Here is a 26,498-nt window from a genome sequence, read left to right on the forward strand (position 1 = left end):
TACATACTGTACCAATACGCAAGACTAATCAATTCTACCACAACCAAAGTATGATATAAAAACAGCTCAGAACATCAGTGTGGGTTGCTTATACTACTACCCCCACTGTCTGAGGCATCCATATATACAGTTTAAAATATTATTGTTGTGGTTATGATGGTTTGTTTATTATTCACAGAATTCACATGAATCATCATTAAGCATAAATAGGAAAGTCACAGACTGCCTAACATTAAGCCCACATAGTGGAAAATATATAGCGTAACAGTGCACACTGACAATAACCATAGTTTATAAAAGTATCAGGTTATAGTAACAATATTTTTTATAATAATAAATACAATAGAAAACAAATGTATTAGAAATATTCAATTTCATACAACATATTTAATTGCTAAAGCCATAAACAATTTGCAGTACTATTAGCGGCTAAACCCTTGTGGTCCCAGAATACATGAACATGATTCACACTAAAACAGTATGCATTATTATTAATATTTAATATTTTTTTGATCTCTACACATAAGTAAAATCTCCTAAATTTGAGATATGTTCTTTAATTACATAATTGCTCCCAAATGTGTTTGATATTCTTTTATTTATTTTGGATTCATAGCTGTCTTGAATCATGACTGAATATTTATTCATATAAATACTCTATAATTCTCTTTTTTAATTCACTTAATAATTCAGGATCCACTTGAGAATCAGTGACAGATTTAGTGAGTCTCTAGAACAATTCAAATGATCATGAATTCCATATGTGTTAATTAGTTATTTAAAGGAATCCACTCATAATAGTCATTTGTTCAGGGTTTGCTGTTGGTTTGCCATTATGTGCATTCAGCAAGGACAACGCAATAGAAATTCTGAGACATCAAGTCCTTCTCTCTCCTGAAATTCAATTCATACTGCAATCTGCAGCTCAAACAAAACATTTATTTTGCAGTGCTGTAGCTTCAGCAGCAGCAACAAGGAAACACAGTGTGAATATTTTAAAATTGTGTTCTGCATCAGCAGAAAAAATATGCTTACAACCCGTTAACCAAAAAGTACAAAAGTGGAAAATGAATATGTATTCTACTGAAACATCTGATGATCATACTATCACACAAGGAACTTTAATACCTCATTTATACTTCATCATGAAGACAGTTCAGTATTTTAAAATGCCCAGTTGATGTTTTCAAACCTACATTACGGTAAAATGAAGGAAACCCAATATAAAAGTCTTTATGCTGTGTGTACCGTTTTTTTAAACATTGTTTAGTGGAACTAGACCTTGTACAATGACATTTTGATACACTTTAACACTAGTGGCCTTGAAAAGTTATGACAAAAAAATACATTTGCCGGCAACAACGGTGTGGTGTGGTGTGATGTGTGCAACCCTTGCCTTGACACGCACATAACAAAAAGATCCATCATCACAAACATTATCTCCCGCCTTCTCTCCTGAATCAGAAACCTCATGGCAATAGCAGATCTCTTGGCATGAAAAATTATGTTCCTCCAGCTGTTCACTCTACAGGCTCCACAGGATGGCGGCTTTCATAGAGGTTCAAGGCATGATGCACAAATTCATATTGTTCCTCAGTCTGGATCATACCACCCCTGTGGAAAAAGACACCACATGATTACATTTAAGCCATGCAACAATCACAATAAAAGTCACAATTTTATAAAAATCTTGTTACATTTTTTGCTTTTTTTGTTGTTGTTTTAGCTACCGAAAGAAAAAGGTGATTTATTGGATTTTCTACCAAAACAGCGAATCTACAGATTTGATGTTAAATATCATTTTATGTAGCCTTTAGATCTTTGTGGAAATCACACATCATGATCGAGTTTGCATGCACATCATTTACTTATTCAGGTCCAAAATCTGTAAAAGCCTTTTTTCCAAAAGGAAATGAACATGTTGCAATATGTTGAAAATGTTGGATTATTCCTGTTGGACTCTTGTTATACCATTCAAGATTTTTTTTATTTTTATTTCTGCGTTTAGTAGCAAATGTGGGTGAAATGTTTGCACTGTTGAGCCCTGTACAGTACATGCACTTGAGCCTTATCCATGGTGTTGTGGGGGTACTTGCTTTTTAAATTATACTCCTCAATCTCTGTGGCTTAGTAGTGAATTTTAATTTCTGGGTGAACTATCCCAGTACCTTAAGTACTTCGTTTCAAGCATTTGTGTTTTCTTTATATCAAAACAGGGAACCAGTTGTACCTGTCTGTCCTAAGTTGGCACACAATTCGCAGCACATCCACAACTCCCTCAAGCTCCAACTGACGGCAGCCGATTGTTGTAGCAATGAAACACCCTGTCCGACCAATTCCAGCGCTACAAAAGTTCAAGTTAAAAGGTTTATAATTGCTTTTATGTATTTATTTTAACTGTATTGTGACTGTTTCTTCTGTCACACTTTAGTATGGGGACCAATTTGTACTATTAACTAATTACAACTTTTGCCTCAAACTCCTAATTTGTTGCTTATTAATAGTTAGTAAGGCAGTTGTCAAATTTAGGTACTGTGTGGGATTAAGGGATCTGAAAGATGGTCGTGCAGAATAAGGCATTTATATATGCTTTATAAATACTAATAAACAGCCAATATACTGTACTAGTAATATGCATGCTAATAAGCAATTAGTTAATAGTGAGAATTGGTCCCTTAACTAAAGTTTTACCATTTTATTTTTTTTTTACTTTATAACACTGTGTATACTGTGCAACAGTAGAAATGTGTTAACCGGTAGACACTTTGTAATGATTTTCTGATAAGCTTCAGTACCTGCAATGTACAATAACTGGCCCACTGGATGTAAAGCACCTCCTGTCCTCCTCAACATCATTCACTAACTGGAGCAGGGGTCCTGCGCTCTCTGGGGTCTTATGGTCTGGCCATGAAGTATACCAGTAGTGCTGTACTTTACGACTCTGTCCTCCTTGCTGAGGGTACAAAAACATATGCTCCATTACAGTATCTGACAGTTATATTAGTTGTATTACTTGTATTAGTCCCTTTGGATAAAAGTGTCTGCCAAAATGAATAAATATACATGTATGCTAAAAGATATCATTCACAAGACAAAGATAATCAATGAATAGCAACCTTCCTTTAGGCAAATGAATACTGTATCCTTGAGAAAAACTTGCCACATACTCAGATTACAGCATTGCTGTTTTTCAATCATTCTTCCATAGAGTGTTTATCTTATAATGTAAATACCTTTAGTATAAGGGTGCGGATTATATAGTGATCACATTCCTTCACATTTTTAACAAAGACCTCCACCCTTCCATAGATCCCCCTCTTCTCAGGCCAGTATAGAACACATTTCTGAAAAAGTCAAACAAATCTTTGCATATTCACAGTCTATTTAGTTATACTAAGAAAATTATAGACAGTTTTATTGAAAATTACTTCATTTTTCTCTTTCAGTTTCGTAATCATGACGATGACAGGGCAGTCCTCTTGCCAAACCATTTGCCAGAAATCGTTCACGGTGTTGATCATTGGACCTTGAGTGGCAATGAAGGCTTTCTCATCTCTAAGATAGCCCTGGAGAGAAGAAGTGCTGAACTTAAACAGATTGCATGACATAACAGAGCTTAACTGTAAGTATAAAGCACCAGAAGAGCCAATTTACATCAGCAATACTGAGATCAAACTAAAATCTCCCATTATAATGTTTCACTTTACAATCTCTGATAGTAGTATATTTAAATTAAGTTATCTCATGAAGGACATTAAGTGGCTCTTTGTCATGGGCTATTGAAGAAATCATGAGTCACTGCAAATTGAACTTACTCGAATGTAGTTGGCATTAATGTAACTGCTGAGCAGGTCGTTGGAGTTCTTAGTCTTCAGAATAACCCTGGAATGTGGATCTGCAATTAAACGTGAATTTTGTGAACATTTCTGTAGCATTCTATTCAGTTCATCATTATACACAGCACAAGGAAATTTAAAAAGCAAACAAACATTTTCAACACAGCACAAAAACAAACGACACAACGAAATGAGCCACAAGACAACAAAAACAAGTCACAACACACCATAATCAAGCTAAAACACAACAAAATCAGGGCATAATACAGTGACATCCTTCAGGACAAACTAAATAGTGCAAGAAAATATGCAATCTCTATTGTGGATGATAAATGGCACCACGAAACGGACTGATGGTGCAATATACCATGTATTATCCCATATGGGAAGTTCAAGTGTTCAGAAAAACAAGATTGGTACAGTAAAAACTGTTCAAAATTTGTTTTTGTTTTTTGTTACACCGTTAGACAATGTATGATGCCAGTAGAATCGGTGAACCCAAAAAAGTCTGATTTAAACTGAATGGCTCATTCAGATAATTAATAATTATTAATAATTAATATATGTTCAAGTGTTCATAAAAAAAAAGATTGGTAGAATAAAAAAAAAACAAAACCTGGGTTTTGTTGGATCTAACATACTCTTACAGAGAAATTACTTAACAGAGCTTACTTCGACAGAGTTACTTCGTCATGTTATTTTAAAGGGGAGCTACTTAACAATGGTCCATATAGTTATGAGGGATCCCTGAGAAATATACTGCTGTTGGCAATGGAATAGTTGGAATTGTACTCGATGGCGGTACTCGATGGCGCCGCAGACGGCTGCTTCAGTGCTTGGCTCTCCAGTGTTTGTACTGTTTTTGTTCGTTTTTCCTGTTTTTTGTTTGTCAAACACGATCAGCAGGGAACAGGGATGAACTGCTGAACATTCGGCAGAACACACCACAAAATCTTTTACCGGATTTCAATTATTCGGACGTTTTACTGAACGTTGTTGTTGGTGGAGCAGCGGTGCTGATCAAACGCTTCAAAAAGCGCAAACGGGGAAACGAGCTGGTGCGCTCGTTAGACTCAGGAAGCGCGGATTTCCAACGCCGTTGCCTAGCATCCATCTGGCAAATCTCCGCTCTCTACCCAACAAAACGGACGAAATCCTTCTGCTTTCCCCAGACAAATAAGGATTTATCACACTCTGCTGCTCTGTGTTTCATGGAAACCTGGCTCAATGATGCCATACCGGATAGCGCGCTCCATCTGCCGGGCTTTCAGCTGTTCAGAGCGGACCGCGATGCAAAATCAACAGGGAAATCGCGCGGCGGCGGGACATGCTTTTATATCAATGAACGGTGGTGCACAGATGTAACTATGTTAAAGAAGATGTGCTGTTCAGATCTAGAAGTGCTTTTTGTCAACTGCAAGCCGTTCTATTCGCCGCGGGAGTTTTACTCGTTAATTCTGGTGAGCGTTTACATCCCTCCGCAAGCGCACGTAAGTCTGGCTTTACAGAAACTCGCTGATCAGATCACAGAGACAGAACAACAACACCCAGACTCTGTTTTAATCATTCTTGGGGACTTTAATAAAGCCAATCTCTCCCGTGAACTGCCAAAATACAGACAGCATGTTACATGTCCCACCAGAGACAGTAATATATTGGATCACTGTTACACCACAATAAATGATGCATATCACTCTGTTCCACGAGCAGCTTTGGGACTGTCTGATCACTGTCTGGTTCATCTTATACCGACCTACAGGCAAAAACTTAAATCTGCTAAACCTGTAGTAAAGACTGTAAAGAGATGGACCAACGAAACAGAGCAGGATTTAAAAGCCTGTTTTGACCTCACTGATTGGAGTGTTTTTGAAGCTGCTACCACCGATCTGGACGAACTCACAGAGACTGTAACATCCTATATTAGTTTCTGTGAGGATATATGCATTCCTACCAACAACTATATAACATTCAACAACGATAAGCCATGGTTTACAGCAAAACTCAGACATCTTCGTCAGGCCAAAGAGGATGCCTACAGAAATGGGGACAGAATCTTGTATAATCAGGCCAGGAACACACTGAACAAAGAGATTAGAGTGGCTAAAATGACCTACTCTAAAAAGTTGGAAGACCAGTTTACTTCCAATGACTCAACCTCAGTATGGAAAGGACTGAGAGCCATTACCAACTACAAGACACCATCCCCCTGCACTGAGGCTAATCAACGACTTGCTAATGACCTGAATGAGTTTTATTGTAGATTTGAAACACCCCACATCCATTCTGATCATCTCTCTACACAACCGTTAACACCTCCTGCAATCCCCCTCTCCACACCTCCTGCTCTTCAAATTAGTGAAAACTATGTGCACCAGGTCTTCAGGAAGAACAAAAGAAGAAAAGCACCAGGCCCAGATGGTGTTACACCAGCCTGTCTGAGAACCTGTGCTGACCAATTGGCCCCCATCTTTTCACAGATCTTCAACAGATCTCTGGAGTTGTGTGAAGTGCCTTCCTGCTTCAAACGCTCCGCCATCATCCCCGTTGCAAAGAAACCCAAGAAAACAGGACTTAATGACTATTGACCTGTGGCTCTAACATCTGTCTTCCTTTGAAAAACTGGTTCTGGCTTATCTGAAGTACATCACTGGACCCTTACTGGACCCTCTGCAGTTTGCTTACCGAGCAAACAGATCCGTGGATGATGCAATCAACATGGGATTGCACTTCATCCTGCAACATCTGGACAAAACAGGGACTTATGTGAGGATCCTGTTTTTGGACTTTAGTTCGGCTTTCAACACCATCATCCCAACAGCCCTCCAGACCAAACTGACCCAGCTCTCTGTTCCTAGCTCTATCTGTCAGTGGATCACCAGCTTTCTGACAGATAGGCAAACAGCTATTGAGACTGGGGAAATTCATGTCAAACAGCTGCTCCACCAACACCGGTGCCCCTCAGGGATGTGTTCTCTCCCCACTGCTCTTCTCCCTCTACACCAACGACTGCACGTCCAAAGACCCCTCTGTCAAGCTCCTGAAGTTTGCAGACGACACCACAGTCATCGGCCTCATTCAGGACGGAGACAAGTCTGCTTACAGACAAGAGGTTGAGCAGCTGGCTGTCTGGTGCAGTCTTAACAACCTGGAGCTGAACACTCTGAAAACAGTGGAGATGATTGTGGACTTCAGGAGAAACCCCCCTGCACTCCCCCCACTCACCATCATGAACAGCACTGTGGCTGCAGTGGAGTCATTCAGATTCTTGGGAACCACCATCTCTCAGGACAATCACATTGACTCCATTGTTAAAAAGGCCCAACAAAGATTGTACTTCCTTCGCCAGCTGAGGAAGTTTAACCTGCCACAGGAGCTGCTGAAACAGTTCTACTCAGCCGTCATTGAGTCTGTCCTGTGCACTTCAATAACTGTCTGGTTTGGTTCAGCTACAAAATCAGACATCAGAAGACTACAGAGAACGTTTTCGGACTGCTGAAAGAATTATTGGTGCTCCCCTGCCCACCCTTCAAGAACTGTATACATCCAGAGTGAGGAAAAGGGCTCAGAAAATCACTCTGGATCCCTCTCATCTAAGTTACCCCCTTTTTTGAACTTTTGCCATCTGGCCGGCGCTTCAGAGCTGCAAATACCAGGACAGTCAGGCACAAGAACAGTTTCAGGCAATCTACCTCATGAACAGTTAAATGTTCCCAACAAACCACTTATGAAAAAATTTGCAATATTCTTATATTTATTTGTTACCCCTCCATCCAAGTACATCTCTGCATCTTACTCTATTCTAATCCATTGTCATTTATAGCACAACTGTTCATACAATTTATTTATTTGCAATTTGTTTTTTGTTTTATGTTGTTGTTGTCTCTGTGTACATAAATCTTAACTCAATAAAAAAAAAGAAAAATCACACATATTATAAAAAACATCAATGAGACTAAATAATAGTATCTTTATTGACTAACACAAAAACCCTTTCTTTTTTTTTTTCTTTTAACTGACACATTTTGTGATGACGAAGTGAAGAATAAAAAAAAAAAAAAAAAAAAAAAAAAAAAAACGTAAAATTAGTTTACCTGTGTTTAAAGCCTATATTACAATATTCAAACTGAGATGCTAAGAATTTTTTAGATTTTTTTGGTCAACAGTACACCATAATAATAGTTTCCTATACAGGATTGTGTCACAGATCTAGAAAACAGGACTAAACTAAGCTGCACAGACAATCTCTATTTCTGTCAAACGGACTGCATTTTTGGCGATATTGAGTATAAAACAGTTAATGTGTGAAAAATTGAACAATTTTAGCTGCACTCTTAGAATTTAAGAGTTTTTTTTATATATATATACAGTAAAATACTGTTCCCCCAATAGTACAGCAAAACACTGGCTGTTTTACAGTTATTTACCCTGGAAATTACAGCAAGGGTTAACAGTATGTAGCTTTAGCGTTATTTATAGTGTAGTAGAGGGTAGGGAGCTTCAGAGTATCTAAATGGACAGAAAATCATATGAAAATCTTAAGTGCAGACTGATAGAAATTCTTGGAAAATAAGTAACAAATAATCAGTCTCTTTTACTGACCAGTCATTTAAAGATTTAATATTTAAAGATTTAAATAAAAATACACATACAAACATACTCACCACCCCTTTCAATTGGGTCAAAACATCATTCTGATCGAGTTTGGTTGGATTGACCAGTGGGTTTACATGAAAGCTTTTTAGTCCAATTGAGCAATCAATCCGATTATTAACTAATTATTTATTATTACACTGTGTTTATATTTTTGGTTGTAATAAAAGGATTTGTAAGCGTACAAAATTTAATACTAACCAACTTAAACACCTCAGATTGGCCATTGCATTCACATGCTCAACAGACATGTCTTTGATTATGAACCTTTGACACTCTTCAAAGAGCATGCACAGAAATGGGTATAGGATTTGAAAGCAGTGCCTATCAGCACCTATCGTTAAGCTTGTTGCTGAATATACTCGAAAATGCTGCCTTTCTGTGACACTGACATGGTAATAAAAAAAGATAAATACTCAGCTCAAAGTGAAATGACATACAATCAAATACTATTCAGTGGAAATATTCTGATACTAACTTGGCAAAATGGTCTTGTATCTATTTTTTGATCCATGATTTGGGATATCCAGTTCCTTCTGATCCACAAAGTTCATTGGAATTTCCTGCGAATAAAAAAGTTACACACTAAGTTTATGTTCACATTTGGCGTCTTTTTTGAAGTTGCCAGCGTCTGTTTAACATTATAATCCTATGGTGTAAACTGTGTTTTCAAAAAAGTCCTGAGCGCTTTTTAAAACGCCACCGCCAGCATCTTTTTCTGCAGCTCAGAGCGTCTTTTCAAGTTGAAAAAAGTTAAACTTTTCTGAAAAAAAAAAAAAAAAAACACCCTATGTCAAGCGCATTTTTGACAGCTGACCATTGACAAGTGAGTGACGAGTCGTTTCCATAACAACAAAAACAACAAGAAAAAAACTGGTAGACAAAACCCACTAGACACATCGTAATAGCATAGGAGTTGTACGATATGAGTACAAAACTCTATCTAGTCTAAAAAAATATGCCGCAAACTGTGCACATTCCAACTAGAGCTCCTGGACTAAATTGTTGAAAGCACCATACAGTTTTCTTCAACGTATAATGTCACGCTCCCACAAACGTTGTTGCGAACCGACATTAACCTCCCTGTTAAATTCAAAAGCCAACGTTAACTTCAAAAGCCGACATTTCTGCAACACACAGCACTAGGCTACCGTTGCAGCTGTTGTTATAGCAACAAAAGAGTCCCTCGGCTGCTATTTGTAACCAAAACGCTGCCAGCTTTTTATTTTACTAAAAAAAACTCTCGTCAACTTTTTCTCGTCAAGAAAGACACCAAGTGTGAACACGCCCTAACTGAGATAACTACAGCAGAACTTGCCAAATTGTCATAACATAAGCTCTGAAAGATCTCCCACATCATTAAAATACACCTTAACTGAACCTCAACTGTCTGTCATTTCCATGATTAAGTAAAGCCAAGTTGAACCCACATTAATGCTAAACTTAGTTATTAGTGGTGCACTGGTGTGTTACTTACGGCAAACTCTGCATTCAGCATCTGTGTGTTCAGTGTGATGTCACGAAGCTGTTGCCGTGAGAGGACCCGACCGGCTGACTGCAGGTATTCCTGAGTTGCACGCTCACGCGGGGTCACGACCCCACTACTTAAAGGCTCCACTGAACCCAAAGCACTCATATCCAGCACCAGTGAGACATTAGATCCACGTCTGGATGAGACACAGAGATATAACAAAAATATGCAAAGAGTAATCAACTCTGTATGCCATGCTAAATCTAACAAGTTTAAGAAGTTATAAGCAAAAAATAATAATTTTTCATATTTCTTGACCTACAGTTGGCACTGTCCTAAAACTGTGCAAGTACCCTCAGGTTATGCTTATCATGACACGTACCAGGTTTTGTTTCAATACAGTCAAGCACTATGGAGATTTTAAAGCACTGAAAGTCGCATTCAATCTCGCATTATTTGAAAACGGATAGACTAATCAACTTGAATTTCATACATTTTTGTGGGGATGTTCTGAAGATGAATTTGCTGAACAGAAGCATTTTATGATGGAAAATTAAGTTATAGAAACGGGTTTCTCATGTCTGGCCCTTAAGATCCATTTTCCTGCAGAATTTAGCTCTAACCCTGATCAAACAAGGTCTTCAGGATTATTAGAGAGTTACAGGCAGGTGAGTTTGATCATGGTTGGAGCTAAACTCTGCAGGAAAATGGATCTCAAGGGCCAGAGTTGAGAACCCCTGTCATAGAGTGTATTTGGCTTGGTTATGTCATTAAAATCTGGTTGCTTGATAAGCTAAGATCTCTGAAGACACATATTCCATTCTGCACATTTGTGTGCAGTTATGCCACACAAGAATCAATGATGTTTAGCAAAAACAGAATCAAACCTCTCGAAATATAGCGTTGACAAAAGCAGATTCTTCTAAAAGTCTCCTTTATAAAAGGAGTTTATATAAAAATAACACCATGCGAATTGGAAGCTGTGAGGGTGAGGAAATAATGACACAATGACCTATTATGCTTTTTACACATTCGACTTCCTTTAGTGCGCAATGTTGCTGTTTGAGCATGAAACAGATCTGCAAAGTTACAAACCACAAAGTCCACTCCCAAGGGAGTTATTCTCTATGTATCAGTCAGCACTGTTTTTGAAAAACTTCTATTACATCTTCTAAAAAAATAGGACCCCTTTAAATCAAAAGTTTTTCATGCACAAATGAATTCTTACCGCTCCTGCAGGCCTGCAACAGGTTTCATCCTAAAGGGTGAATGTGTGGAGGACACAGTGGGTTTGAGCTCAGCCACAGAGTGGCTGGGCGGGCACTGCGGCTCTGACGTCGTCACGCTGGAATGAGTCTGATGGATGCTGATGTTACAGGACGGGGCGCTTGTGCTGCTGGTAGAATGGGTGGCACTGGGTTTGGACGTCTGGTTGGCCTGGACCATACTGTTCTTGAGGGTCAGAGGGGGCTGAGCACCATGAACAGGGATGGGTGCCAGCTGCACGTCCCGGCTGGATGGGGATGGGTCTTTAAGCTGATGGTCCAAGAATTGCTTCTCCTTTAGTCGGTAAAGCACCTGAGGAAAGTAAATATTTCTTTATAACAATTTATTACTCACAGCTAGTCTTAAGGCCCGTTCACACCAAGAACGATAACTATAAAGATAACTATAAAGATAACGATATTAGCGTCCACACCAGCGGACGATAACTTCTTTTTATTCTAAGCGCACGCTCGTCTGGCGCTTTAAATTCTCAAACTCGTTACATTAGGATGGATTATTATTGGCTGTCAATTTTTTATCATTCATCATCTGGAAAAAAATTAATTTTGAAAGTGATTCCAATGATATCGTTTTTCTTTGTCTTTAGCGTTATAGTTGTGGTGTGGACTCTGCTGTTCTTTAATACTGAAAACGATTTTTAGAACTATATCGTTATCTTTATAGTTATCGTCGTTGGTCTTGGTCTTATCTAATTCTCACAAAAACTTGTCAATCACAGCTAGTCTTAATCTCACAATAACTTGGTCACCCTAAAACTAAAAGGAAATTATATTTTACACATAGAATTAATGTTAAAAAGTTTGTGAGATTTACTCTGCAATCAGTTGTTTCAACATAAAGGGGGAATTCACCTCTGGCAGGATGGGCTTTTAATAAAACTTGGTTGTCTATGCAAAGAAAAAACTTTTAACATCGGTGCTACATGACTAGAGAGAACAGAGAAAAAGGAAGTTCCCTGCAAATTTGATTTTGGTGCTGTCCCTTTGTCGATCTTTTTTTGTTTTTGGTATTCTGCGGGAATACATAAATGCAGAAGTTTGATCTATAGTTTTAACAAAAGCCCTGGAGCTGTCAAAAGTCTGTTTTCTGACAAATAAACAGGGATATCTGGGTACAGGCAACATGGTAAAAAGTACACCTTGTTCGTTTACATATACTACGGACTTTATAACAATACAAAGTTGTTACTGTACTGTTACTGTAGTACAAATACATACTTACATGTATATACATTCATACATAAATAAAGATGCATGAACATATTAAAATGATTTCTGAAGGATCATGTGACACTGAAGACGGGAATAATGGCTGCTGAAAATTCAGCTTTGCAATCACAGGAATAAATTACATTTTCAAATATATTAAAATAGAATATTTTGCTATTTTGAAATTCTATTAATATTTCACAATATTTGTTTTCGGCAGGTTCTCCTGTATTTTTGATCAACTCAATGCAGCTTTGGTGAGCTTCTTTCAAAGACATTAAAATATTTTATAACAAATATATATATATATATATATATATATATATATATATATATATAAGAAACGTTATACACAAAAATTACTAATTATATCTATTACATAATAAGATTAATCTTCTACCAGATTCACATCAGTCTGTTTATACAGTAGGTAAAGTTTCCTGTAACGCACAGTTGACTGTTAAAATCTCACAGGACATTTCTTCGCACAATACTTCCTCATCACTACTTGTCTCTAAATGTTTCTCCACTAACCTCAACCATCTTATTGCTGTTACTCGCATTACTGTTGTTAACCAAATTCAACTGCTTATCCATCCATTTTATACCCATGTAAATCATTCATTCAATGTATACAAGACATTGTCGCTTTTTTTAAGGAAAAACAAGACAATGACTAACATAATAATACATCATTAATACAGTTACTCTGCTTTTACTCTTTAGTTGCAGAAAGTTGCAGAAAACGATGACAATTAAATGGGAGTTTTCTGACTTATAATGACTAAACTTAGATCTACTAACCCATTATTTAATTAACTGATTGACAGTCTCTTAAACTGAACACTTTCAGTCAGTTTGAAATCTTGTTAAAAAAAATAAATTAGCTATTATAATCTTCACTACACTCTGCATCACATAAGAGCATGCAGTGCATGATTAAAACTAATACAACATTGCTTTGAGGGTCATAATTTAATCTACATAATTCAAAGTCAGCTTCTTTATCATAGGTAACCAGGGTATCTAGTCTGATAAGCCTTTTACATCTGTTTTAACAACGCACCTGGATCACTAATTATATGAACATGCTTTTCTTGTCTGAAAATAAATGTGCTCACAACTGCATCAAGGAATTCCCAAGTTTTCCACAAGAGGTCTCTATCTCATCGCAATGAGCCTTGCTGACTTCAAACGAATTAATTTACAGCTTTGTAAAACAACAATTTATTTTTGTTATTGGCCTTTAATGTGGTTTTGGATTGTGTAATGAGACATGCGAATGTATGTGGCAGTTCTACAAGGGCAAAAAGCAGTTTTCACAAGTCTCTCAATTCATGATTGACACCTACTTACATCATAAAGTAACACTGAATAATATTATTATAATTACCTAATATCACTTAATAAATACTGCTATTTAATGCAGATTCCTTGTTAGTGTACATTTAAATAGTTAGAAATTTCACGAAATGTCGTATATTAGAACGATTTGTTTAGGAATATATCATTTTGACCAATCAGTATCAAGTATTCTAGCGAGCCATGTAATAAAGTTTATTAATAACTTATTAGTGAGCATTACTATGAAGTGTTGCTTAATCAGAAACACAATACCACATGCCTTGTGCAACATAAAAACTTGCCTTTTGCATTTTGTGCATGTTTATGTGTATATATGAAGAGTTTGGTTCCAAAACTCGATAAACGTGATTTAAAAAAAAAATTGAGTTAGTAAAGTAAGTACATTTTATATATAGCACATTTAAACATAGTAAAGCTATCCAATGTGCTGAACAATGTAAAATAAAATTAAAAGAGAAAAGGTAACACAGAAAAGAAGCAAACAAAACATAGAATACAATAAAACAACAATGAAGTGAAATTAAAATGCTAAGGAAAAAAGATACGTTTTCAACCTCGATTTAAAAACGGTAATGGAAGGTGCAAGGTGGCAGTCTAGAAGCAACTGGTTCCACAGACTGGGGGAAGTGAGAGTGAAAAGGCTCTGTCACCCTTAGTTTTCAAACGGGAATGAGGGACAGATAAAAGAGCCCTGTCAGCGGATCTTAAAAGTCTGGTAGATGGCAAAGGGATAATACCATCTTTAAGATACTGTAAGATGGAGCTTGATTGTTAAGAGCTTTAAAAACAAACAACAGAATCTTAAACTGAACTCTGAAATGGACCAGAAGCCAGTGAAGTGAAGCTAAAATTGAAGTGATATGGTCATATTTCTTTGCCCCAGTCAGCAGCCTTGCAGCTGCATTTTGTACCAACTAGAGGTGTGAAAGCGATGACTGAGTAAGACCTGAGTACAGTGAATTACAGTAATCTAAACGTAAATAAAAGCATGAATAACCTTCTCCAAATCCTGAAAAGACAAAAACGATTTAAGTTTGGAGATGACCCTTAATTGATAAAAAACTGTTCCTAATGACAGAATTAATTTGTTTGGACAAACATAATTCTGAGTCTATGATAACACCCAGGTTTCTAACCTGTGAGGGCAAATGATTGCCCAGCTCCTTAATAAATACCATACTCATTTTTTGGGGACCAAAAACAATAATTTCTGTTTTGTTCTCATTGAGTTGGAGAAAGTTATTTGATAACCATTTTTTTTTTATTTCTGAGATACACTCCAGCAATGGTTCAATGGAATCACCAGCTTTCACACAACTGTGTATCATCAGCATATAAATGAAAATAAACATTGTGCTTCCTGATAATATCCCCCAGAGGGCGCATGTATAAGTTAAAAAGAAGCAGTCCTAGAATAGAGCCTTGAGGTACTCCATTAATAATTAGAGCAGATGATGAGGAAAACTTGCCTAGCTCTACAGAAAAAGTCCTATCTTTGAGATATGAGCTGAACCATCGTAAGTCTGTGCCCCTAATACCGATCAGATGTTCTAAACGGAAAATAAGAACATTATGATCCACGGTATCAAAGGCAGCTGTAAGATCCAGTAGAATAAATACCGCATTTTTACCGGCATCAACTGCAACCAAAATATCATTGAACACTTTAAGCAAAGCAGACTCCGCACTGTGATAAGAAGTGAAAACAGACTGAAAAGGTTCTAATAAATTAGCTGTATTTAAGAATGTGATCAGCTGTAATTGCACACCTTTTTCCAAAAGCTTTGACAAAAATGATAAATCAGTTCCCTCCAAAATCAGTATTGTATCTGGTCAGTATTGAAAAGTCCATTTTTAATTTTACGCAAAATGCAATATCCTCTGTGTTATTCTGTCATGTTTTCTCCCTATCTTTCCAAACCGTGACAAACGCCATTCTCCCTTCTCTGCAGAATGCGATACATCCACTCGACCAATCACAGCGCACCATTACATGCATTGTAAACAGTAACTGACAAGCTACGCAATATCGGGTTCATAATCACAAATGAATCGTCTTTGATTATGAACGCAATATTGCTTTTATATTGATTCAATGGATTTATTGCATTTTGGGGGGGAAATGACCAGTCTTTATAATAAATCTTTGAAAATCAAAATCTGGATTTGACTCACTTTGTGTATTTTCAATCTGGATTTGAATGGATTTTTGCATGTTATTATAACCTTTGAAAATCATTCTATTGAAAATGTTTGAAACAGAAAAAGTATTGAAACACAGAAAATAGTGTTTTTGGTCTCGTCACTTTCTTGGTAAAGAAAACACATTTTCACTCAAATTAATCAAAATGAATTTATAGCATTCTGGAACCAAACTCTTTATATACAATTAAATTACATATTTAAAAAAAAATGCAAATTGTGTGTTAAAATTGACCTAATTTGATATTATTACTTTTTCATTCTGCTTTCTCTGAAATTATATTATTATTTTCTGTTCAATTTTATGTTTCTATTCAGTTTTATATATTTAGCAGTACTCTAATGCTGGTTAGGGGGAAAAAAGTAAATATTTTATAATACTTTATCTCATAAATATATAAATGAAAGTATAGCCAATAATTAAAAAAAAATTAACAGGACACTGTGGTTTCTTGAAAAAAACTGACAATATGGTTATTGACCCATCAAAATTGTGATAATTTATGGTGATTTATGGATATGTTACTAGTCTGTAATTTTGTGTTTCCATAGTCTTAGTTTTTTTTTTTTCTCTCCTGCTTTAGTATTTTCTCTTAGTTATTAATGTGGTGTATTAATATTCTTTGTATATATTTTCTCCCTTTTCTTAACATCAACCTGCCAAAAGGGACTACGGATAAAAATTAGCCAGTGTTGGCTAAATCTGGCGCATTTTACATATTTATGTATTATTAATGTGCATTTCCCTGATTAAAAAAAATAATAAAAATCCCTTTCTAAGCAGTGTCCCTTGCAAGAGGATCATTATATTTTGTGGTCCGTGGCATTAAAAAGTTTAAAAACCCGCCCTGTCCTTGTATTTACAGAATCACAAGGTTAATAATGCTTCAACAGTCCCTGTCATTGTGAATGGCTCACAGCTTAACATGGTAAGTATTCCTTAAGCTCTTCAGTCCATCAGCACCAGAGAGTGAGTGTGCTCTGAGGGCGCTCTATGATGTCATAACCGGACTTAAGACAGACTTAAACGTTAAGAGCAAACATCGACCAATCAGAGGGCAGAGTCAGGTGTGATCAAGATGGCAGCGTTGATCCCTTTAAAGTGCTGAACCACCAGAGGAAACCATACGACTTCCTCTGCCACAATACATCCGTTTTGCAATGACTCTTTCTTTATCGTATCCTGTGTCTCTGCATCTGTTCGGGTCTTTCTCACAATTACTCACTGTATAATACACCCCAAGTGTCTTCAGTGTGTACAGACTTGAACGATCTGAGTTTTAATCTTAATAACCATCGGTGTTTACTTCACAAGGGTTTCTGCTGAGACAAGCATTATACAGGAAGTATTTGAACTGCTACATGCAAATATATATTAAATATTCAAATCGGTAGGACAGCAAAATCATAAATGAGATCTCTTTAATATCTTATTTGTTTCTCTAAGACGGCACTGAGATGAAATGGAGAGTAAATGGAGAGACAGTTATCAAACCGAATTTGAACCAACACTGAACTGACTTTAGTGAAACAATGGAACTATTGTCCATTTAGAGCGGATTTACAGCAGAATTTGTCTCATATTTAAAAACATATGCTTCATCGATTGTTTTATTTTATAACTTTGAAGCTACTTTGAATGATTTATATTGTATAAAACCTATATAACTAAAGGTGACTTGACTTTCTCAAAGTTTCCTACTCCTCCTATGTTTTTCCTGAGAAATACTCCAGTAATCCTAATACAAACTCAAAATATTTCTTATTTCACGTGTTAATATCTCACTGTATGACAACTATCTACTCGTTTGAATTTATTTGTATTTCTATGACATAATTTTAGGAGTAACTTCTGAAATAAGTGATATTATAACCAAACTCCATTTGGTTTCCTGAGATAATAAAAAGTATTTCATTAACGCAACCTCAACACCATGCATGTACATGCTTTTAGAGGGTCGTATCCTCCCACATAGCATCATATACCATGAATATCAAGCATATGGTAGAAGACTTTGAGAGATACGTACCATTAAACAGGTGAAGATGATGAGGAATATTGTGAGGCAGGTAACCAGCACATAGAAGCCGTCTTTACCCCAAATGCTGTTCTTCTCATGATGGTCTTTGAAAACAGTCTTCTGCTCAAAGCCAGACAGAAAAGAACATCAACAGTCTGTAGACCCAATCATGTCAAACCTCATCTGATCTGCAGTGCAGGCATGAAGTTTGAGAGCCCTAACATACATTTATAGTGAGCTTGACTAAAAGTGATACAAGGATCAACAAGTGCGATCTTAAGGAAGACATTGACAGAAGCTGACTCCACCCATAAATCTGCCCACACACACACACACACACACACACACACACTAGATGACACGTCCTGCAACACAAATGCACCTGTACTTGGGTAGTTGACAGCAGGGTCCTCTAAGGTGATGTGCTTTATTCAGTTTAATCATATTTGAAACATTATCTTTCTTGTTATCACACTATTTGTTTAATTATATGTTATTTAACTATTAATTCTATTATATTAAACAAGAGATTACATGACATAATTGTACTTAAAAAATTAACTTTTCATGCTGCAAAAAAAAAGCTAAAAAATTGTGACAAAACACTACAATAATTATATAATGAATCATTTATATAATGAGTAATTTCCATTATATAAAGACAATGATTCATTACAAAACATCATCTGCATTAAAGAGAATGTGCTATATGATTCATTATCATTATACCTGTTATATAAAAAAACAGCTTTTCCAAATGAGAAGTAAACTTTGTGTCAGTGTTTTTTTGGTATAAATGATATACTATTATAGTTTTTTGATAATAGTTTTAGAATATATTAGATTTATTTATTATAATTTTTTTTATATTTTCTGCTTTCACTTAAAGTTTCAGTTAAAATTGTCCTAATTTTGTTATGTTTTTTATTATAATTATTATTATTATTATTATTATTATTATTATTTAAATGTCTATATAGTTTATATTACTTGTATTTATGAGTTTTAGTTCATTTAGTTTTAGTTTCTTTAGTTCTTCAAGTTAAAGTAAACAAAAATGAGAAATTATGCCTTGGAAAATAACTTAAATATATTTCAGTTCAGTTAATGTTTAATTCACTTTTTTCTTTAAATTGTAATTAACTATAATAATCCTGCTTTGCATGCATTGAAGTGCAGGTTAATAGAAATTAAATTAGAATAAAAATGATGACAATTATTAGGTGAACTATTCCTTTATTGTATTATTATTAACCCTTATATTTTTGCATTTAAAAAAGATTTCATATTTTGTTACGCTTTTTTTTACAGGATGTAAACGTATTTCAAAAACATTAGTCTCAGAGAACACTGCTTAAGGCGGCCAAAGGAAGCACAAATATGGTGCAAGCTGACAATGGCTTTCACTACGGCCCACTGATGCAAATCGGATAGGTTTGCCAGAAAAGGTCAATATGTAGGAGGCAGGACTGTTACTCTGCTACCATTTTTAGTCACCTACTGCTATGCAAAGCAACAACTGAACATTCTGCAGTTTAACAGTAGACTGTAACTTCATCGTAGAGTTCTTGAGACACAAACCTCAGTGGGTGCCTCAGTGGTGGCAAGCGGCCCAGAGCTGTGGTGAAGGGTGTTGATGTTGAGCAATCGGATCATTTCCTCATGGGCCACAGGTTCTGATGCTCCAACAGACGACACATACAGCTCGATGTCATCATTTTCCTCCTAAAACCATGAATAATCGTGCCTTGTTTTAACTGTTGTATGAACATTAATTTCTGGTATTTATTGTAAAATAACCAGTTGTCATTTCCAGTTGTCTTAAATGACACTGTTACCAGAAATCCAGAACTTCCTGGCAACATCCATCATAAGGATGAATTTTGTACAGACAAACACCACTCATGTTTTTTTAGGAAATGAACAAACATAGTAATAAGTGTGATATTAGGCAATTTTAAAACAATCTAATAAAATCTGACTACAGCTAGACAAACGAGACTTCACAATAAGTGAGTTACCAGACTGCATTTCCACACAGGACTAAATATAGGTCAGGAGTGTTTGGGGATGGTGCCCTCTGGTGTTGTGAGCAGAAGCTACAACATCAGGTCTTACTGATAGAGGAACACTGACATCAAAGATCACAAGAAACTTTTTGAGACATAAAATCTTTCATTGACTGAGTCTCCCGACCCACAAGGGGAACTGAGAGAAGCAAAAGAACAGGGACAACCCTGTGTGATGCAATGAAAAGACTAAATGTTTGCATGACATTAAAGGCCTCAAATTAGATTGGATTAGATTCAACTTTATTGTCATTGCACATGTAAGGTACAAGGCAACGAAATGCAGTCATAAGGAATCACATTTTCTTTGATCTTTTGAGATAAAAAAAAAAACATTGAAAACAATGAAATGCTGCAACTTTCTAAGTCAAAACTTCCTCCTTAGTCAAAAAGCGCTTTTATTAACATGAAGGGGTGTCAACATTCATTCTGAACTTCTGCGGCTTCCTGATGAAACTTTGAGACATTAACACATGACCACATTTACACGTCAATCACACCTACTCGATCATGATAGACTTCATAGTGTCAGTCACAGTTAGGTAATGAGGTCTTGAACAGATACCATTTATTTGTAACATATACAACTAACAAAACTATAATTTGCATTCAGTGTGAACAAACACAACAACTGAGCAGACTGGTTCATTGTAAGGGTCAGGGACAGGGTGTAACATGGACATGAAAAAGATTAATTAAATTTTAATAAATTATCATTGTTTCAGGCATTAAAATAACATTATAAGAATCACTTAAACATGATTATTACTAATGATAAAGGAATATTTAAGATTTTATGTATTATTAAATATTGTATATAAAAATCATGCATAATTTGTCATAAAAATTAAAGTTTCTCCTGCGATTTTAATTATTTCTCCATGCTGAATGATCTTCTTTGCTTTCATTCTCATTAAAAGTGCTGCATTTTGATCCCTTCGCCTCATTTCCCCTGACAGAAGACCAAAATGTCCAAAAGAACTGCTTCCTTCCTTAAGGACCACAACAAGGGATTTTAGATCTAGCCTACCTGACCCACTACTTAGACAGCTGCATGTTTACTTTTTTATGTTGGACCCATCATTTCAACTGAAGCTAAGTTGTCTGGGGATGGTCCTTGAGGGACACTTCAGGAGTACTTGGAGTGGATACTCCTGCACTTTGAGTAATCCTTCACTGTGGGGGAGGAGGACACCAACCTCCCAGAGATCCCAAGTCCCAGTGGGAATACAAGTGGAATTAGACTGGACTGGGTGATTGACCTGGACAACACCAAGCCAGTTCCCATCACCCAAGGTCCGTTATCCCTTAGGTGCCTCAGCCCTCCACTTTTTTGGCTCCCCCAGGGCTCTTCCTTCCCTCCGGGAGTTACTTGGAGTGGGTCCTCCTGCACTGTGGGGGAGGAATATACCAGTCTCCCAGAGTTCCCAAGTCCCAGTGGGAATAAAGATGGAGTTAGACTGGACTGGGTGATACAAGTGGAGTTAGACTAGACTGTGTGATTGACCTAGACGACACTGAGCCAGTTCCCTCCACCAGGCTCTTGCTTCCCTCTGGCTCCTCCTTCATCCTCACTCATACCGGCACCGCCTCAGTCTGCCGAGCCCCTGGCTTCACCTTGGTCCTGCTAGCCTTCAGCTCTACATCGGCCCTCCAGACCAGCGGTGGGTCTCCACCTCTCTAGGCTACTCCTCAGTCAGTCATCCCCCTGGTTCCGCTTGGCCTCACCACCAAGACTCCACCCTGTCTCCTCCCTCCATCGGCTCTGCCGTGGGCATTACCATCACCAACTGCCCTGTGGCCTCTTCCACTGCCAGGTCCTCTGTGGTCTCTGCCAACACCAGCTTCAGTTTCTGTTTTGTTTCCAGGACTTTTGGTTTGTATTTACTTCCTTGTTCCTGTGTTTAGTCCCTGCTTCCTTTGTTCCCAGTTCTAGTTTGTTTCTGAATTCATCGCTTCATTTTGTTCACACGTTGCTGATATTCTGCAGTCAACCAAATAAGAAAATGAGTGAACAAGTGAGTGATTTCAGACAAAGCAACAGATTAAACAAGTTGATTCTTGTGCAAAAGTCGACCCCAACTCTAGGGCTATTCAGAGTTTTCTGAGTTTTTGGTCAGGTCTTGTACATGGTGGTTTTTGTTTAGTTTCCATGTTCCCTGGTTTTGTGTGATTTTGTGTTTATATTATAACATTAAAAAATCTCCATTTGGGATCTTTTGACAGTGCCTTGCCACCCATAGTTGATTGTTTGCTACTGTTAAAGACTGAAATGCTCCAGTCAAATGGCTTTGTGGGCCACTGAGAAGGTGATTAGCTACACCTGATTGAGTTTACAAGTCAATTTTAGGAGGTGCTGTGTCTGTCTTCATTTCAACTCAGTGATTCTGTTTTAATTTATTTTATTTTATTTTTTCTGACATGTAAGTATTATATCTTTCACTTGGATGTAAATACAGCTGGATAAAACAAAAACTGTGTCTGTCTTCATTTCAGGCTGCAAAGCAAAAAAATGTGATTATTTTAAAGAGGGTGATTCTTTTCTATACCCACAGTACATGACATAAACAGGGTTGATGTTGATTTCATGTTGACTTTAATTACCACCCACACTGAAATAGCTCTCAAACCTGCATTCATTTTGACGGGCAAATTGCAATGACCTTTTGTGTACTGAGCACATCCCGTATTAAGCTTCACCGGCATTAAAGCAAATAAATATATAAATGTGTGACTCTCACAGGCAGTGCTGTGCGCTGAAGTGGTGATATATGCGAGCCATGATTGATTTTTTTTGGACGACTTGTGGGAGTGGGGAATCTTCCAGAGGTCTCTCATCAGGTGCATTAGTGTAATTGGCTTTGAGGGCAAGAGAGTTCATCTTCCTCCACCATAAAACATGTTCTGCTCACTGTGATACTGACAAATTCTCATCCACATCATTCAGTCTGGTATGTACAGACAGTTGCCAAATGTTCAGCGCCAGACTCAATGTCAAACCTAAGGCAAGTATAGCTATTACTGTTATTAATATCTCTAAATTAGCATATAAAACAACTCGAATCATTCAAAACATCAGACTCATCTCTGGTGACGAATGCAAGACACCCACATCTCAAAATCCAATCCACAAACAACGCATCAAAGTCCCCGCACTACATTATTTCATTTTCAATAATCTATCACACTTGAGGCGTTTTTCCACTGCACGGTACGACTCGGTACGGTTCACTTTTGGGGGGTTTTCCACTGGGTACAGTATCTGGTACTTTTTTTAGTACCACCTCGGTTGAGGTTCCAAGTGAACCGTACCATTACCAAAATGTGACGTGTAAGCTCTGCTGATCACGGATTGGCCAGAGAGAATCGTCGCTACCTGTCACTGAACTTGCGACACAAACACAACAGAACCGCTAGATTTAAATCAGCATAGCCAGCCAACGATCAAACGCAACTGTTTTGAACAAACCAAAAAAGTTTTGTTGTCTGTTGAGGAAGTACAGACATTTCTCTCACTGATAGCAGATGAGCGGATCCAGCGAGAGCTTAATGTGGCGATGCAGAACAAAAAAGTTTTTTTAGGAGTCCTGGCAGTAGAGGCGGTGCAACTATAATGACATGTGAATAATCCCACCCACTCTAAAGAGATACTATACTGCAGTGGAAAGGCAAACCGTTCCGAGCCAAGCCGTGCCGCACCGTACCGTACTGAGCCATGCCGAGTCGTACCACACAGTGGAAAAGTGCCATTGGACACATCGCAATACAGAAGAAAACATCTGTCGCTACTTCAGTTTCATTCTGACTTAAGTGACAAACAATGGTGAACAATAAAACAGGTGAAAAAATCCCAAAGACTTGCATTGAAATAGCGACCAGAGCTATAGAGACCAGCAAATCACAGAGACTCAAGGGTGGACTCTTGGTTTTCGTGCCAAGACAGCTACAATCAAACAAAAAACCCAGAGATGCATTTCCCAAAAGTATTGTTGCAACTATGCAACTTCCGTCATTAGCAACACAGAAAACAACATTCTGCGATTGCAAGCTATCAGTTTTCATGTTAGAAGACATGTGGACGCAATTCAGCAAAAAACAAGCTAACATGCAGAACAATCTAAATTCATGTCCATATATAGCTATACATTTTATCTATATTTGTTTTGCCGAGAACATGAAAGGGTGCATTTGAAAATTGTGTATGTGGGCACCCCAGAGAAAATGACGCAAGAGACTGCCATTTGTAAAGCAAAGCAATGGAGACAAATAGCGACAGAACAGCATGTTCGTTAATAGAGACCAGCAAATCACAGAGTAGTTTTTTTTAATTTTATCTTTTGAAATTGAAACATGCAAAAAACTCTTGGTTTTCGTGCACAAGACAGCTACAGTATCAAAAGCAAAAAACCCATCCAGTACAATCTGGTGTTTTCCAAAAACAACAAAAAACAAAATTCAAAGCATACCAAAAGTATTGTTGCAACTATGCAACTTCCGTCATTAGCAACACAGTTAAACAATCTGGTGTTTTCCAAAAACAACATTCTTTGCATTGCAAAGTCGACTAGTGATAAAAAGCATAGTTTCTTGTTAGAATGACATGTGGACTCTAAGAGATCATGCAATTCAGCAAAAGCAAGCTAACATGCAGAACAATCTATATCTTTCATTTCATAATCCATATATAGCTATACATTTTATCTATATTTGTTTGCCGAGAACATGAAAGGGTCATTTATGAAGATTGTGTATGTGGGCACCCCAGAGAATGACGCAAGAGAATCTGCGATTTAATCATTTGTAAGCAAAGCAAATGGAGAACAAATATAGCATAGTAGCCATCAGACAGCATGTTTGTTAATTACAGCAAAAATCCTATGTAATTACTGGTGGAGTAGTTACGTAGCAGGTACCTGCATAATAACATTCTATAATGTTGAACCAGTGTTGTTCGAACAATGGATGTGCGACAAAGTAACAGTTGTGAGTAGTTTATTTCTCCAGTTTTTTAATTTTATCTCTTGAAATTGAAAATGCGTTAATGTTACTAGCCTTCATTCACAGTAGGCTACTTAGTAGTGTTTTATTAAACAAATATCTTAAATATAAATATTTAAATAATGTATAGATATAGCCTATGCATATGTGTGTATACGTCTTAAAACATTTGTGCTGGCAAAAATGTCAGTCATCTCATCCAACCCCTTTTCTTTATCAATTAATTCTACACCCCAGGCTTCTACATTTTTTCACTACAATCTCAAAGCAACAACAACAACAAAAAAAATCACAAGTTGTGTAGTTGCTCACCATTGTGACCGTATCGTGGGCAGATACAGGCTTGTTCTCCACATGCTCAATGTTTTGCAGGAAGCTGACATCTGATTGCCTCTGTGGAGTTCTCTGGAAATGGGATTCTAAAAACACTGCGGGCATCAGCTTAGCCACCCGTCCATGAGACTGTGCCTGAAGCAATTCCCCATTAAATTCTAAAGCCTTTTCCTGACTGAGAACACCCATGTGCTGGTACACGGGGCCACTCATTCCATTAGCCATGCGCCGATGCAGAATCTGATAAACTTCATCGTCCACAGAGATGCCTCCTGAAATATAAACAAACAGAGTTTCACATCATAGCTGTTACTATATAATGCATGGAATAGACTACTGACCAATTACAATGCAGGATGTCAATTGTCCATTTTATATAATATTGTTTTTGCATATTGAACAAAACTTCAGTTGACTTGTTTTGTACAGTAAATATGTACATGCAAAAAGTTAATAGCTGAATAACTTAACCTCAATAAGTCAAAATTTGAATTCAACCAGATTTAAGCTCTAACCATTCTGAAGAAACCATCTTGAGTGTAAGAATGTAAAACACTGCGTGATCATGCATAAAGGAAATGGATATTGATCTCCAATACAAACATAAAGCTTGGACCACTTGGAGCCAAGAAAATTAGAAACCTGAGAACCCAACGGAAATAAATGACCTTTACTCTTAAAAATAAAGGTTCTTTTTTGGCATCTATGGGTCCATGAAGAACCTTTAACATCCATGGAAACCTTCTAATACACAAAATGTTCTTTAAAAAATTTAAAAATAAAAATAAAAAAAATCCAGGGTTACTATAATGTTCTTCATAAGATTCTCAAAGCTATCATATGACTTCAGAACACTTGTAATATAGCGCACAAGTACTATTATAATTTTATAATTATAATATCATTTATAATATATTTCTCCTTTTGCATTCCATGGAAGAATGAAAGATGATGAATATCTATTTTTCTCAATCTGGAAGAGACAAGGTCAAGAAGCAGAAGATATAAATAGATAGATGTAAAACTATATCTATCTATGAAGTAAATGGATAAACATT

The 26,498-nt window shown here is 36.9% G+C and overlaps 1 protein-coding gene across 1 annotated transcript in view; it reads right to left on the reverse strand.

Moving 5' to 3' along the window:
- Positions 1-647: 647 nt before the first annotated feature.
- The window catches only part of LOC109057516 (tyrosine-protein phosphatase non-receptor type 5-like), a 26,800-nt gene continuing 949 nt past the window's right edge, over positions 648-26,498 (reverse strand). Inside the window, exons 2-13 of the mRNA XM_019074757.2 lie at positions 25,420-25,712; positions 19,622-19,765; positions 18,050-18,160; positions 11,186-11,535; positions 9,964-10,153; positions 8,965-9,049; positions 3,816-3,895; positions 3,429-3,566; positions 3,234-3,344; positions 2,796-2,953; positions 2,231-2,344; positions 648-1,614 (exon numbers count right to left, since the gene is read on the reverse strand). Coding sequence (XP_018930302.1) covers positions 1,521-1,614; positions 2,231-2,344; positions 2,796-2,953; positions 3,234-3,344; positions 3,429-3,566; positions 3,816-3,895; positions 8,965-9,049; positions 9,964-10,153; positions 11,186-11,535; positions 18,050-18,160; positions 19,622-19,765; positions 25,420-25,712 — 1,868 coding nt within the window. The 3' untranslated portion in view covers positions 648-1,520. The remainder of the gene's footprint in view (positions 1,615-2,230; positions 2,345-2,795; positions 2,954-3,233; positions 3,345-3,428; positions 3,567-3,815; positions 3,896-8,964; positions 9,050-9,963; positions 10,154-11,185; positions 11,536-18,049; positions 18,161-19,621; positions 19,766-25,419; positions 25,713-26,498) is intronic.

This window comes from Cyprinus carpio, chromosome A4 (assembly GCF_018340385.1).
Source record: "Cyprinus carpio isolate SPL01 chromosome A4, ASM1834038v1, whole genome shotgun sequence".
In the NCBI taxonomy this organism is placed as follows: domain Eukaryota; kingdom Metazoa; phylum Chordata; class Actinopteri; order Cypriniformes; family Cyprinidae; genus Cyprinus; species Cyprinus carpio.